General features: G+C 38.0%; 1 protein-coding gene across 1 annotated transcript; it reads right to left on the reverse strand.

Annotated features, from left to right (window-relative positions):
• Window positions 1-525: 525 nt before the first annotated feature.
• Window positions 526-14,593, reverse strand: EIF5A2 (eukaryotic translation initiation factor 5A2). The gene is made up of 5 exons (XM_090275866.1): window positions 14,510-14,593; window positions 13,610-13,809; window positions 12,980-13,084; window positions 2,405-2,536; window positions 526-1,638 (listed from the first exon to the last, which is right to left on the reverse strand). Exons 2-5 carry the CDS (start codon window positions 13,772-13,774, stop codon window positions 1,579-1,581), a joined length of 462 nt encoding a protein of 153 aa, XP_090131992.1. The 5' UTR covers window positions 13,775-13,809; window positions 14,510-14,593; the 3' UTR covers window positions 526-1,578.
• Between the last annotated feature and the right edge of the window lie 200 nt (window positions 14,594-14,793).

Here is a 14,793-nt window from a genome sequence, read left to right on the forward strand (position 1 = left end):
AAGTATGAGCAAATTAAGTAACTAAAACTTTGGGATCTTCTCTTTCTAATGCTGTTTCTAGTCACTGATTAGATTAGTTACAACATCATATATAGTTTCTTCTAGATGATAAGAATAAAGGCCTTGTATAAGTAAAGGCATGATGGGAGAGGTCTCATAATCAGTCTTCGAGAATGAAGGTATTGCTGAAATAGTAACTTTATTCTAAATTTCACTCCAATGTAATCATTGTTATTGAGTCAAAGGTCCTCACAAATCCTATGACAATGTTTAGAATTCTGGAAATAAGGTATATATGATCCAAAAGACTAAACAGAAATGTAGCAGTCACCTAAAACACTTTTTAAAGTAATTCAGTTTTATAGTTATATTTCACAAGTAACTGAGTTAAGTCATATGACAATAAAAAAAATACTTATATGTACTTAAGCTAATGATTATCACATAAAGTAACTTTTCTTCCATAATTCATTTTCATTTCATTTCATTTTAGAAAAAAATTACATAAATTTAACAAACGTACCAAATCAATTTGAAGAATTTCAGTTTTTGTCTGACAAATAAATATTCTGATGTCAAAAAAGTGTACTTACAAATGGTTGGAAAAAAATGACTACTATAAATAATATTTATCAACATAATTAATCAACATAATTGATAAAAAGTACTGCATAGTATCCTATAAAGCAGGTCACTCCTTTAAATAGACAGAGTGGGGAGCGAGGGGGAGAAGGGGACAGGGAAAGGAAAGTAGAGAGAGAAATATGAAAGTTAAAAGCAAAAGAACATCTGGAAACTTTTCTATTTTTATGCTGATTACAGAGAGCTCAAATAACAACCTATAGCTTTAACCAACCCATTTTTGCCACTGTCCCTTGTATTTTCCTTACAATATGAATGATTTGCTAACAGTTACCCAACAGTTTAATGCCTGTCAACCACAAGCAGGTATGAAAATCACTATATAGAAGGTTATATTAGGTTGGCCAACAATTTGGCAAACACCAGTAAGACTGAGGTAATACAGGGTGCTGCACATGGCTACTAAGATAACTGACACTTTTTGATAACATGATTTCTGTTTAAGAATTTGTGCTTGCCACACACAGGCTGAAACTATGACAGTTCCAATCCATAATCTACTTAATCTGTAATATTAAATCTGAAATTAACGCAGAGCAATTCAACTTAACTGTGGTACTCAATAACACTAGATGCTACACTGTTTGATTTAAAACCCTGGTTCATTTAGCATTTAACTAAAATTCAGGAATGACTTGCTCAGACAGATCACATTTGTTGAAACTACCTTATCTGTTTCTTGGACTCACATACTGAAAAACCACAGGAATGTTATAGGAAAAAATATCTACAGAATAATAAAAGAAAAGAATTATACATCTTGATTATTTTTTTAAATTACCAATTGTCAGCAAAACTAACTCAGCAGAATTTCAAAACAATGAGAAGATATATGAGGTTGCTTATGAAGGCCATAGCTTTGGTGACAACTTAGAAACAAACTTGAGATCTACAGTTGATCCAGACCTAGAGTTTGCTCATGCCTGATGTTCCTATTTATTTGCAGGGCTTTATGGCTACAGCATATTCTTCACTCATCGCACACATGACAGACACCTAGAAGGGGACAAATGCAAGCAAAAGTTATTCAGAAAGCAATATACGTATAAGATATATTTAATTCATGATACAGTATTCCCTCACTTATCGTGGGTATTACGTTCTAGACCCCCCTGCGAAGTAGGAGCCTTACATTTATTCTACACTCTTAAACCTACATAACTTTAACAACATACGTATACAGTACCACAAAATCCCGCGATATAGTGAAAAATATGTGATAATTAAATATAATATTTTTAAAAATCCCGGATACAGTGAGGCCACGATAAGTGAACCACGATATAGAGAGGGACTACTGTATACTGTATATTTGTGGATATTTTATACCTATTAACTTTGGAAAGAGTTATTCCAAGACCAAATCATTTACTTTCTTAATAGTTTCCTAAAACAAAAATTTTCAAATTGTGGTTTTTAAGACAACTTCCAGGGAACAGGGAGCATAAGAGTTATGCATGTTCCAATACTTATCAGATGCTATGTATTTCCACAACATTCTCATACTTAAAAAATAGCTCAAATGTTGATCTTTAAGAAAAATTTGAGGCTGACAACGTCTACATAGCAAAAAAATTAACTTTGACACTTTCTTTGGTAATGGGTCTCCAAGGATATCACAGGAAAAGTGCCTTATGGAGATCCTTTTCAATATTTCAGGAGTATTTAAAAGCTACCTTTCATGTAAGTATTTCATGTAAACTAGTTGAGGCCAAATTTTTATAAAGTAGTTTTAAAAAATAGTCTCCCCATAGGTCTTTACCTGTACATCTTCACCTGCATTGTATTTTCCTTCTATTTCTTTGCCTAGTTCGCCTTCTGGCAGCTTAAGATCCTCACGAACTTCACCAGTTTCTGTCAGCAGGGAAAGGTAACCATCCTGAATGCATATCAGCTATTTAAAGGAATTATATCATTTGCACTAATTAGATTATATCCACTCCTTTGTAATACTTCCATAGTTAAGTTGCAATCCACATTAATTAGTATAAGTACACAGTAATACATTTATATATATTTTGGTGCTTTAAAAATGATAGACATACAAAACCATAAAATATGTACAGACTAACAGTGTAAGTTCACTCCTCCCTACACTTCCCCTGCTCCCAAGTCTCTACATTATTAAACAGTTTAGGCTTCTTTATCATGTATCCCAAGTACTTACATTTATGTATACAATATAAATATAATTATTTAAAGAAACATAAATAGTGTATTTTTCAGCAAGTTGTTTTCACTTAATAACATGTCTTAGAACTTTCTCCAAACTAGAAAATATGGACCTAACTTAGTCTCTTAAATCATTTCACAATTGCATACATACATTGTAACTGATTTAACCATTTTCCCATTAATAGGCATAAAGATTATTTTTAGTTTTTCATGATTAAAACCAATTATTTTGTTAGTTTGATTTTGAACAAAGTGGAAAAATTTTAGTCTCCGACTCACTGCTAACAACACCAGATTTTTTTTTTAAAAGACAAACATGAACATGTTGATGACAAAATGAAACATACCCAGTCATCAACCTGATTTGCAAGAAGATACAGTTTTGATATAACTGAATTTCTTTTATGACAGGCATGAGGAAACAGCCAGGCTACACCCATTATTCTAAGAACATGCATACCATCAGTGTCGTAGAATTCTAACGGTTTTTAGAAGGTAATCACTTAGAATATCAGATGTTAACAGTGACATACACAAAAGGAGTCCTAGACTGCCTTTAACTACTGTAATGTTATACACGCACACTATAGCAGCAGAGTTTCAAACTTCTCTGTTAGGGCAGTATCAAATCTGGCTGTGGCTTTCCACACTAACTCCAACTACCACAGATTTCCGTTTTGCACATGTCTAAAATCTCTAAAACAAATAAAAAAACATAAAACATTCTACAAAGCAATCACAAACACTTTATTAATTAATCTCTATGTTCCTCAAACATTTGTGAAGTGGTTGACAGAGGAGAGGGAAGGAAGGAATGTAATTTTTAAACAATTAATTACAGTCTTACAAGGCACATCTTTTTTATTTAGGCTCTTTGAGCAATTCCCTGAAGTGGAACTTGTCTCTATCAAGAGGTAAAGGTTCTCCCTGCCATTAGTGACTGAAACATAGAAGCCTAATAATAATATTGGTAGCTCGATATTTATATAATGGTGGTGCTTTATTTTTTGAGTCAACAATTCATAAAATAAACTAGAATGAAATAAAAAGCATTTCAAATATAAAAATATATAAAGTATTATAAAACATCTTGTAAAATGTATTTATATATTAAATATCTTATTAAAATAAATTGCTCTATGAAATAAAATTAAAATTTTTAAAAACTAAGCTATAGAAAAATAAAATTAAATAGTGAAAATAAGTTACTTGCTCTTTCTTAAATTACTTTAAAAATTTTAGGTATATAGAAAAGTTACAAAAATAGTGCAAGAAAATCACATATCTTTTACCTAGATTCATTCATTCATTTATTGTTCATTTTTCTCTTTTTCTGTATAGATAGAATATATAAAATAAATATCATACATTCTTATTCTTTTCCTATTTTTACTGAACCATTTGGGAATAAGTTTCTAGTAATAAATACTTCACTGTATTTCTCCTAAGGACAAAAACATACTCTTATATAATCAGTTTAGTTTTCAAAATTGGGAAATTCAATATTGCTAAAATATTATTCAATATGGAGTCCATATTCAGATTTTCCAGTTGTCCCAATATTATGTTTCATAGCCTTTTCCCTCTCAACTCCAGAATCATACCTTATATTTATTGGGCTGTCGTATCAATTCAGTATCTTTTAAATTGAATAGTTCCTCACCCTTGTCTTTTCTGACATGAACGTTTTTGAAGAGCACAGATTCACTGTATTATAGAATGTTTCTCATTTTCTGTTTGTATAATTGTTTCATCACGATTCAGGTAATGCATTTTTGGGAGTAATACTACATAAATGCCCTGGCTGGTTTGGCTCAGTGGATTGAGCGTCGGCCTGCGAGCTAAGTGTCGCTGGTTCGATCTTCCAGTCAGGGCACATCAGAGAAGGAAAACTCTGATTCCAAAAAACCTCCGCTGCCTTGCGGCATACCTCTTCAGGGGAAAGGCTAAGGGAGTAAACCCCGACAGAAAATCCGGAGCCGGAGTCCCTAAGGCGGTTTGACGTTGTAGTCAACACCGGCAACTCCTGCGGCGCACCTGAAGCCAAGCTGTATTGACTCCGTCTTTCCCTTGGACCCTTCAGCTGCGAAGAGAGGGGGGGTCTGCTGCATGGGCAACAGCAGACCCTCCGTATCACCCTGCCCAGGCTCTGTAGCTTCAGCTTCACTGGAGAGGACACTCCAGCGTCATCGCAAGATGTCGATTGAACACGGGAAGAGACAGATACCGTGTCACTCCCGAGTCGGACTGCACAGCCATTCTCGGCGGTGCAGATAGACTCTTAAGAAGCTACACCATCGTCTCTCGAGACGGACGGCTGCCGACAACTACATAAATGATGTGAACTCAAGAGTATCACATCAGTAGGCAAATGATGTCAATTTGTGCTCTTGCTCGTGATATTAACTTTGATCACTTCACTAAGGGTATGTCCGCCAGATTATTCCACTCTAAAGGTACAATTTCCTCCTTTTTAATTCACATTTCTTAAAAAAAAAAAATGCTGGACTTCTGGCCAAGATGGAGGTATAGACAGACATGCTGCATCTCCCTCCACAACTAAGAAGGAATACAACTACCTCAAAACTAGAAACAACCAGAAGTTCCAGAAAATCAAACTGCATGGAAGTCCAGTAAACAAAGCCATAAAGAAGAAATACTCATCCAGACAGGAGGGAGGGGCGGAACCGGGGCAGAGAGGATGTGGTGTGGTGGTGGCAGCAGCTGTGGCGGCAGCGGCAGCAGCAGCAGCAGGCTGGCAGAAAGTGCAGTCATAAGTTTAAAAAAGTCAGGAGGGACACCTAGGGAGTGTTCCCAGTTCCTCACTGGACCTCATAGCTCACAGTCCCAGTACCGGGCAAAATCAAGCCTCATTGCTTCTGACTGTGCAGGCCAATGGGGGTTGGGGTGGAGACAGAAACTGCTGGTCTCATCAGAGTCCTCTTGTTTAAAGGGCCCCCATGGGCATAGAACGTCTGCAGACCCACACTCTCTGGGAACAACAGCCAGGGCAGCAGCTAGAGGGACGCCAGTCTGGTGTGTAAGTGGGAGAGGTGCCTGGAAAAGGGGCGACTGCTGAGCAGGCAGCAGTGTTCCCTCTCAGACCCCTCCCCCACATATAGCACTACAACGTGGTGAAACAGGTCGCCCTGTATTGACGAATCCCTAAGGCTCTGCCCCTTACAACATAACAGGAGCAACAGTTCTACCTGGGACATGGAGGCAAACAAACACAGGAGCCTGTCAGAATGAGGAGACAGAGAACTATGGCACAAAAGGGGAAACGGATCAAAGTTCCAGGGGAGAACTAAGCAACAAAGAGACAGCCAAACTAACAGATGAAGAGATAGACCTAACAGACGCTGAATTCAAAACACTGGTGATAAAGATGCTCACAAGCTTGACAGATATACTTGAGTACGGCAAACGCATAAGAGAAGAAGTGAATGCTAGGCTAAGTGAAACGAAGGAAAATCCACACAAAACCAAGGGTGAAGGGAAGAAAACTGGGGTTCATATCAATGATTTGGAACATAAGGAAGAAAAAAACAGTCAACCAGTGCAGAATGAGGAAGCAAGAATTGAAAAAAATGAGGAAAACTTTCCAAATTTTGCGAAGGAGATGGACATACAGCCCCGGGAAGCACAGAGGGTCCCGGGCGAGCCAGACCCAGAGGGGACCACACCAGGACGCATCATGATTGAGATGCCAAAAGTGAAAGATAAAGAGAGAGTCCTGGGGGCCGCAAGAGAGAGGCGGAGAGTTGTCTACAGGGGGCTGCCTATAGGACTATCAGCTGATTTATCAGAGGACACTTTGCAGGCAGGAAAGGATTGGCAAGCAGTATTCAATGTGATGAAAGGCAACCTGCAACCACGATTACTGTATCCAGAAAAGCTATCATTTGAAATGGAAGGGCAGATGAAGTGCTTCCCAGACAAGGTAAAGCTAACGGAGTTCATCATCACCAAGTCATTATTATATGAAATGTCAAAGGGACTTATTTAAGAAAAAGAAGATCAAAATTATGAACACTAAAATGACAACAAACCCAGAAGTATCAACAACTGAATCTAAAAAATAAAAACAAAATCCAACTAAGCAAACCAGAATAGGAACAGAATCATAGATATGGGTATCATTTGGAGGGTTATCAGCTGGGAAGGGGAGAGAGGAAATGGGGATATGGTGCAGAGATTAAGAAGCATAATTGGTTAGTACAAAACAGACAGGGGGAAGTTATAGGAAAGGGTGAAGCCAAAGAACTTATATGCACGACCCATGGACATGAACTAAGAGGGGTGAGACTGCTGGAGGGAAGTGGGGTACTGGGCGGAGGGGAGCAAAGGGGAAAAAATTGGGACTATTGTAACAACATAATCAATAAAATATATTTTTTAAAAAAAGCAAACCAATAATTAATGGTGACAAATACAGAAAAAGATATTTTATTAAAATCTCTAAAATGCTTTAAAAAATGCTAATGATGTCATTTTTGAGCTTTAAGCATATTTTTGTGCAATTTTTCCCATCTTCTCTCAAAGCTCCCGACTCTAGACTTGGAAAGAAGGATGGTGAGAAGACATTTGTAAGTCAATTCTAAATATTTCCTTCTGATCCTTCACCTTTAAGCAAATCTACTCATTTGATAAATTAAAGATTTTCTGAACAATTCTGGGGGCAGAGAGTGTGTGTAATCGTCTGTTATTCAGAAGCAGGGAGATGGGAAAGGACAGGGTCAGAAAACTTGTAATCAAGGTGTTAGGCATGCAGTAGTATATCAAGCTGCTGACAAATGAAATGACAGTATATCCCCAAAATATTGGTACCAAAATGGCTATTATTATTATTTCCTACTAAAAGAATCCAATGTATGGTGCTACTTCTCCCATAGGTGCTATTTCTCTCCATAGGATTATTTGGAAAATGAATAATTTCAAGTCCAGAGCAGGAAGTATACAAGATGAACCTGGAGTCAGCTGTTATACTAGAAAGCACCATGCTATTAAAGACCACTAGGCCCATATTAAAGGGACTCAGGAGCTTACCTGAATAAGATCCCTGCCCTGAACAAAGATGGGCTAATTTGAGAATTGATAAGGATGACAACTACAATGAATTGAAATATAAATCTTTGAAGTTTATAGTGGAAAAAACATTTGCTTGGCCATCTTCAGTGAATACTAGGGAACCAACTCATTTGAAAACTGATAATTAAAGGAAAAGAATCAAACATTGATACTGCCTTTCCCATTATATACTGTACCATAGGGTAAACAAACAAAAAAATTGATGAAGGGAAGTTTCTCTTTATCAAAGTGTTATGGATAAAAGAAAATGAAGAAATGACAAATTATTTGGTCTCTCCTAATAAATTAATTGGTTGATACAATTATCATAAATCTAATAACATCACAAAAAGAGAAATAATGAGACTTATTTACCTGATGGTTGCACACAACATCACCTATGGAGTAGTTTGTATTAAAGAAGAGGAAGAAAATAAAAATCTAAGCTGAATCTGATCAAACCTCTACATCTAATTTTCAGGAAATACATGGAACACAGGAATATGTTAAACAACAAAGACATACAATTAGAAAAATACAGAGTGTGGGAAAATCTACAGAACAAAGGCGTTTAGCCTCTATCAAAAATTGAAGGGTGAGAAGGGACGGAAGAGAGAGGAGAGAAAGAACACCAGTGCATGAGAGAGAAGAACCTGGAGATTACAAGAGATTCAAGGGATACACCAACCAATTTCAGTGCATGGATCTTAATTCCTGATTTAGACAAACTATAAAACAAAAACAATAACCATCACATCCAAAAAAGGAAAAAAGGACAATTAGGAAATGTAGATACAGGTGGGGTATTTGAAAATTTTTAAGAATTATTAATTTTAAGTGCCATAGTGTTTTGATTTTCAGTGCTTACACTTTAGAAATGTACAAAATATTTTCAGATGAAATGATATAATATCTTGTATTAGCTTCAAAAATAATCAAGAGGTAGAGTATAGGAAAAAAAATAGGTGGTGGTTTCCAGATGAAACAGACTGGCTATGTGTTGATAATTGTTGAAGCTAGATAATGGAGATCATTCTATTTAAAAAATTTCCACAATAAAAGGTAAAGAAGAAAAATGCTATGGTATATTAGAATTTTAGGAAGAACGCTGTAACCACTAAATGGATGGAGGCACAAGGAACTGAAGAAACAAAGCATGAACCAAAAGAAAGAATGTGGGGAGAGTTAATGACTGTAGGTTCTGTCCACGATGGGGTCAGAGTAAGAAAGAACACTGGAAAGGGAAATTACAGAGAAGTGTTTTTTGCCTGTTTTGTATTATTCACTACAGGTACCTTCTTAGCACTTATTTCTGAATTTAATTATGTTCCTCAATCTATTTCAAACAACCAGACTTGTAAGGCCTCTTTCTTTCTATTTCTTCTTTTTCCTCTTCTCCCAGTCTCTCAAGCTACTTATATCTGCTGTTCCTTGGTATAGACTTAATGCTTGATAACTGTTATTATAAAACCTAAGCAAATAACACTGTCATCAAATGGAGCGTTATGTGACCCACCAAGTCGTGAAGTTGGGTATGCAGAGCAGCACTCCATTATCAGGTAGAAGTAGCATACATGAAATCAACCTGAGCAGGTCCTAAAGGCGCAAACATATTGTATAGGAAGTAGCTTAGACTGAGAAACCACCTTCTTCAGCTACATCAAGTTCTTCCTCAATTTATACCAATGGCTTTATGGGGAGTTCCCCTATGACCTGCTGACTGTAAAAGAAAAAATTCCAAATGGTTTCCAGATGGTTATGCATGATGTGATGAAACTATTCAGAGGTGACTCTGGAAGATAGTGGGGGTGAGAACTTCATGCACTGGACATGAAAGAAGAGAGAACCAGAGGTTTGGATTTACACTGATTATAGGCAATGCCTAAGAGTTTAGATGGAAGGTCAAGGATGCTGAAAGAACAAGACAGGAAAATTGGTAACAGTAATGTCTGGGGAAGTGGTATGTGGAAGGATTTTTCCACATAGTTAAGAGAATGTGCCAATATGAACGCTTACCAAAGGGGATGTACTAGGGAGAAGGCAGACAACTGGGTGAAAAGATGATTCCACTTATAAGTGTCTTTTAGCTTCTTTTTGTAGTCTTTCCAGTACTTGCTCAATTAGCTTATGAAAAAAGTGGCCATGGTGGCATGGGCTCAATGACAGGCTTCCTCTTACCAAAGCTGATCTGACTACAACCACTACAGAGTATCTCAAAGCAGAAACCAATACAGAGTCCCTGATATGGCACCATTCCCCAGCGGGAACAGCCAGCCACCTGGTAGCATCATGGAAGAGGCAGTAGTTTGTGCTCATTGCATTAGATCCTTACTCTACATATGGATTTATCTTCCCTGACTGCAGTGCTTTTACTAAAATCTCATCTGTGGATTTATAGAATGCCACAGTCCTATCAGAATTGCAAGTAGTACCATTTCTAACTAAAACCCTCATTGACAGGCACAATAAAAAGGCAACAGGGCAATGCTCAGGGAATTCACTGGTCCATGTACTCCATCACAGCCTGCCTTTGTGGATTGTCCTATTGAAGACTCATCTTTGCCACATTCTGGGTGATACTTTGTGAGCCTAGATACTATTTTACAGATTGCAATATATTTCAATATATGGTACTATTTCTCCCATAGGTAGAATATACAAGTCCAGGAACCAAAGCTTGTGGCTCTTCTCACTATTACCCTTAATGGTACGCTAACAAAATAATTTGCTTCTTGTCCCTGTAATACTGGGATCTGCTGGTTAAGAAAATTTTTTTTCCTGAAGAAAGACTTCTACCAGGGAACACAAACAATTCCACTGAACAGGTAAAAATTATAAAAAGACTTTAACCTCAAAGAACTCATAGCATAATTATTTTCTTTGTTGCTATTCTTTTTTAAGTTACAAAAACAACATTCAACTCACATATCTCAATATTCAAAAGGCATAACACTTATTTGAAGAATATACTAGAAATTAAATTTCATAGTTTTGGCAATTCATCAATAATTCAAAGGTCCACAGAAATTAGTTTTACTTCTGAAAAATGGACTTCAAATGACATAAAACTTTAGTGAATGCAGAAAAGACATTTAATTTGTGGTGTGGTACACAGGAACACAAACTTTCTAAAGAAACAAATGAGTATCAGTCTGAACAAGCATTTCTATATTTAAAAACTTGGGTATTTCAAAAGATGTCTGGATGTATTTGTATTTTACACCATCACTGAGCCCCAGACAACCATAACAACTTTTTGGAGGAGAAATAAAAATTAGCAATTTTAACCCTAGCCATATCTTGCAATAATAGAAGGAGACAACTGTTCTTTCATTCTGAACTTATTTTAAAATATAAAAAGTTAAAATTGTACGTATTAATACATTTCTTCTCCTAGACAAAGATTTACTTTTTAATTTTAACCTACTGCCAGATTAGTACCTGAAATACCAAATAAAGCCAATACAAAGACTATGTGTAGCCCAACAATAAGAAAGGGGGAATTTAATCAAGGCACTTGGATAGTTGAGTGAAGACCACCATAGCACAATAACTACAACTGGAAAGGTTCAGAGAGTTAATTTTTTAAAAAATGAATGGAAATAAAGTATTCTACAGTGACTTGACAATGAAGGAATGGGATCTTTGAGTACTTATTCTGCAAGGCACTATTCTAAGTATTAACTCACTAAACATAACAACGATCTCTTGAGGAATTCATTATTCTTATCCTCATTTTATAATTAAAGAAAAGAAGGTAAGAGGCTAAGTAACTTGCCAACTGAGGTCACACAGTAAGTGCCAAAGCAAAGATCTGTCTGGCTTGAGTCATTTTTAATCCAAACTACATACCAAAGACTGGCACTAGTGAGGCATTTGCCTTGGGTGCAAAATTCAAGGTGGTGCCAAAAGAAACATCAGTGATCAAATAAATATTTTAATGCAGTATTTTTAAAAATTAGAATGCAAAAATTCCATGATGAACAAAATAGCAAAAATTTTAAAAAAGAATCAGATTTATTAATTTTTTCCTTTTGCCTTAGGATCCCATGTGACTTGGCATTGTTACTTGTCTTATCTTTACTTAAAATGTGCTCTAGGCAAGGGACTCACTCTCCTCATTCCCCTCACCTGAGTCTGGGCCCTGCTATAGCTCCAAATAAAACCCAAACTAAATTTTTCCTTTATGTTAAATCTTGAGTTCCAATCAATGACTGGCTAATTTGATCACAGTAGTAATTATCTAAACTACTGATGCCATCTTTCTGAAATACTCAAAAACAAAAGCCCTCTATGTTGAATGCATATTAATATAATGCATATCGAATAATCAAAGCATTCACATATTAAGGATGAAAATGGAGCCCTGGTTGGTGTGGCTCAGTGGGTTGAGCACCCGCCTGCAAACTGAAGGATCATGGGTTCAATTCCTGGTCAGAGAACATGACTGGGTTGTGGTTTGAGTTGTGCGAGAGGCAACCGATCGATGCTTCTCTCCCTCTTTCTTTCTCCCTTCCCCTCTCTCTAAAAGTAAATAAATAAAACCTTTTTTTTTTTTTTTTAAAGGATGAAAATGGAAATCCACTTTTGGCAAAAGAAAATTCTATGCTTAGCTTTAGTTGGCTGCACTATCCTTACCTCAATTATTAGGTACGCATTTAACAAATGTTTATTGAGCACCTACTATATGCCATGTCTAAATTAGATGCTTCAAGAATAATGGGATGATTAAGTGGAATTTTCATACAGGAAAAGGGGGAGCAGAAAAAAACTACTTTTTGGTGTATATCTACTTAGAAGGTAATTATAAGGTACTTATTTAGCCACAATAGGCAGTCACTTAGTCTGAGAAATAATAAGAAGTCTCAACTTTTTAAAAATGCCAATGTTAAAATAGCAAATTAGCAATAATCCCAGATAAGGTACAACTGTTAAATATCATTATTTCTCCAATTTCTAAGATAAGTGGTGCCTAATAATTGGTTAGAAAAACTACAAAACTACTCCTGGCTTTTGTTAAATTACAATTAATTGCAGAATGTATTTACATCTTTACAAAATAAGCAGCATTCTAAAGGAAATTAGTACTTACTTGATAATCATTTCTCTTAATATTTGGAACATCCATGTTGTGAGTAGAAGGGCAAATATCTTCATATTTTTTGCCCGTGAAAATATCAATTCCAACAAGGTGAACCTAACAGAGAAAGGAGAACAGGAAACCTGTTTAAACTTTGCCAAATATCTCAATCATTACATACCCAAGAGCACAATACCAATGCTGATTATGACAGATTCTTTTTCCTTCCAAGGTCATTTAATTTTACTTTCTTTAAAAAAAAGGTTGTGGTCACAGAATTGAGAAGCAGTGAACAACTAAAGGTATCATGATATATCAAGACCCGAGTCATATACAGCCTAGTAATTAAATTATGAGGGACCATGAAGTTGGATTTTAGAATTATGTTAGAACATGTTTTCTCATCTGTAAACTGAACAGATCTCCTAAGTCGCTAAGACTCAGGAAAATTAATGAAACATTATAAGGGCCCAAGAAGAAAATGCTACCTTTCAGTATTCAAAGTAACATCAGATCTCCCAGTAACAGTGGGAAGGAAAAAAAAGTGCTTATTACAAGGTTATCAGTATAGAAATCTCATGTGCTGTAATGAAATACAAATGATCAAAATCTCAATGCAAAGACACCTGGAAGGGCACTTACCTTGGCATGACCGTGCTTTCCAGTTTTGGAAGTAGACATCTCTACTATTTTGCACGGTCGTCCTTTGAGCACCACGAAGCCGTTTTTGCGCAGAGCCGAGCACTGCATAGGGTATGTGCTTGAAGCCCCGGCATCTCCAGTAGTGAAATCAATTTCATCTGCCATGGTGGGCTGGGGAGATGGTTCCTCTCCCGAGGGAACTACGCAAAAAGTTTGTGTTTGCTTTTTAACACCAGGCAGGGAGGTAAGGAAACATCTCATTTCGGGCAGATTACGTGCCAAGCATCACGGATCAATTATTTTTGCACTTAACATTTTTGCACCCAAGAACAGTGGACACTTTCTAACTCCGGCCTCTACAAACTTTTCCATCCATTGGTGGGGAGGTGGGTGGGAAGTCGCAGAGGAGCTCGTTGGAGTGGGGGATACCCGCCCTGGGCACTCACCCACACAGGGAGCAGCAAATCCCGGCCCCCCACCCCCCACCCCATCGTCCCTCCACAGGAGAAGCCGGCGACCTTCCCGCACCGCGCCGCACCACCCGGCACTCCGCCACCGCCCTGATTTCCACTGCGGGGACCCAGCCCAGGCCGCACGCCCCCGCAAAGGATGGGGCTAACCGGGCCGGGTCAGCATGCACCTAGTGCTCGAGCATCGGGCGCATTCTTCCCCCGAGCTGTGGCGCCGTAGCCCTGCCTCTGAGGCGCCCCCTTGTCCCAGCCGGCATCCCCGGCCCGGCCCCATCCACGGGCCTTAGCTCTGGCGGGTCCCGCTTTTGCATCCGTTCCCCCATCTATCCTTCCTCCTTCGCTCGTTAGTACTCGGCTCCGGCCGCCTTTCCCTGCGCTGCCTTGCTCCAGTCCCAGCCCTGCCAGTTTTCCAGTTTTGCCCCGCTTTCACCTTTCAGCAAAGAAAGCGAGTCTTCCTTTCGTCTGCGTACCAGCGCGAGTCCCACACAGCTGCGGCGGAGGTAGCGGTGGCAGCCCTGGCAGTTCCAAGAGATGGGGCGGGGCCGCCACTTTCCACACCCCGGTCTTCTCGCTCTTTCCCACCCCTATCTCAGCCCCACTTCCGGGATAGGTCCAGAGCGTCACAGGCACCACCCTCTCGTGCTACCATTGGCTACAAGGTTCCAGAGGCCCCGCCCAGTCACGTGAAGAGCGCCCTGGCAAACCCACGTGCTG

The sequence above is a fragment of the Furipterus horrens genome, unplaced genomic scaffold (genome assembly GCF_987537825.1).
Source record: "Furipterus horrens unplaced genomic scaffold, mFurHor1.1.pri manual_scaffold_1, whole genome shotgun sequence".
Taxonomy (NCBI): domain Eukaryota; kingdom Metazoa; phylum Chordata; class Mammalia; order Chiroptera; family Furipteridae; genus Furipterus; species Furipterus horrens.

What these genes read in the sequence shown, in the direction of transcription:
- EIF5A2 (XM_090275866.1), bottom strand. Translation starts at nt 13,774, where the DNA reads ATGGCAGATGAAATTGATTTCACTACTGGAGATGCCGGGGCTTCAAGC. An exon ending in GAAAGCACGGTCATGCCAAG is followed by an intron (nt 13,085 to 13,609) that starts GTAAGTGCCCTT and finishes TTTCTCTGTTAG; the next exon opens with GTTCACCTTGTTGGAATTGA. An exon ending in ATGCAGGTGAAGATGTACAG is followed by an intron (nt 1,639 to 2,404) that starts GTAAAGACCTAT and finishes GTCCCCTTCTAG; the next exon opens with GTGTCTGTCATGTGTGCGAT.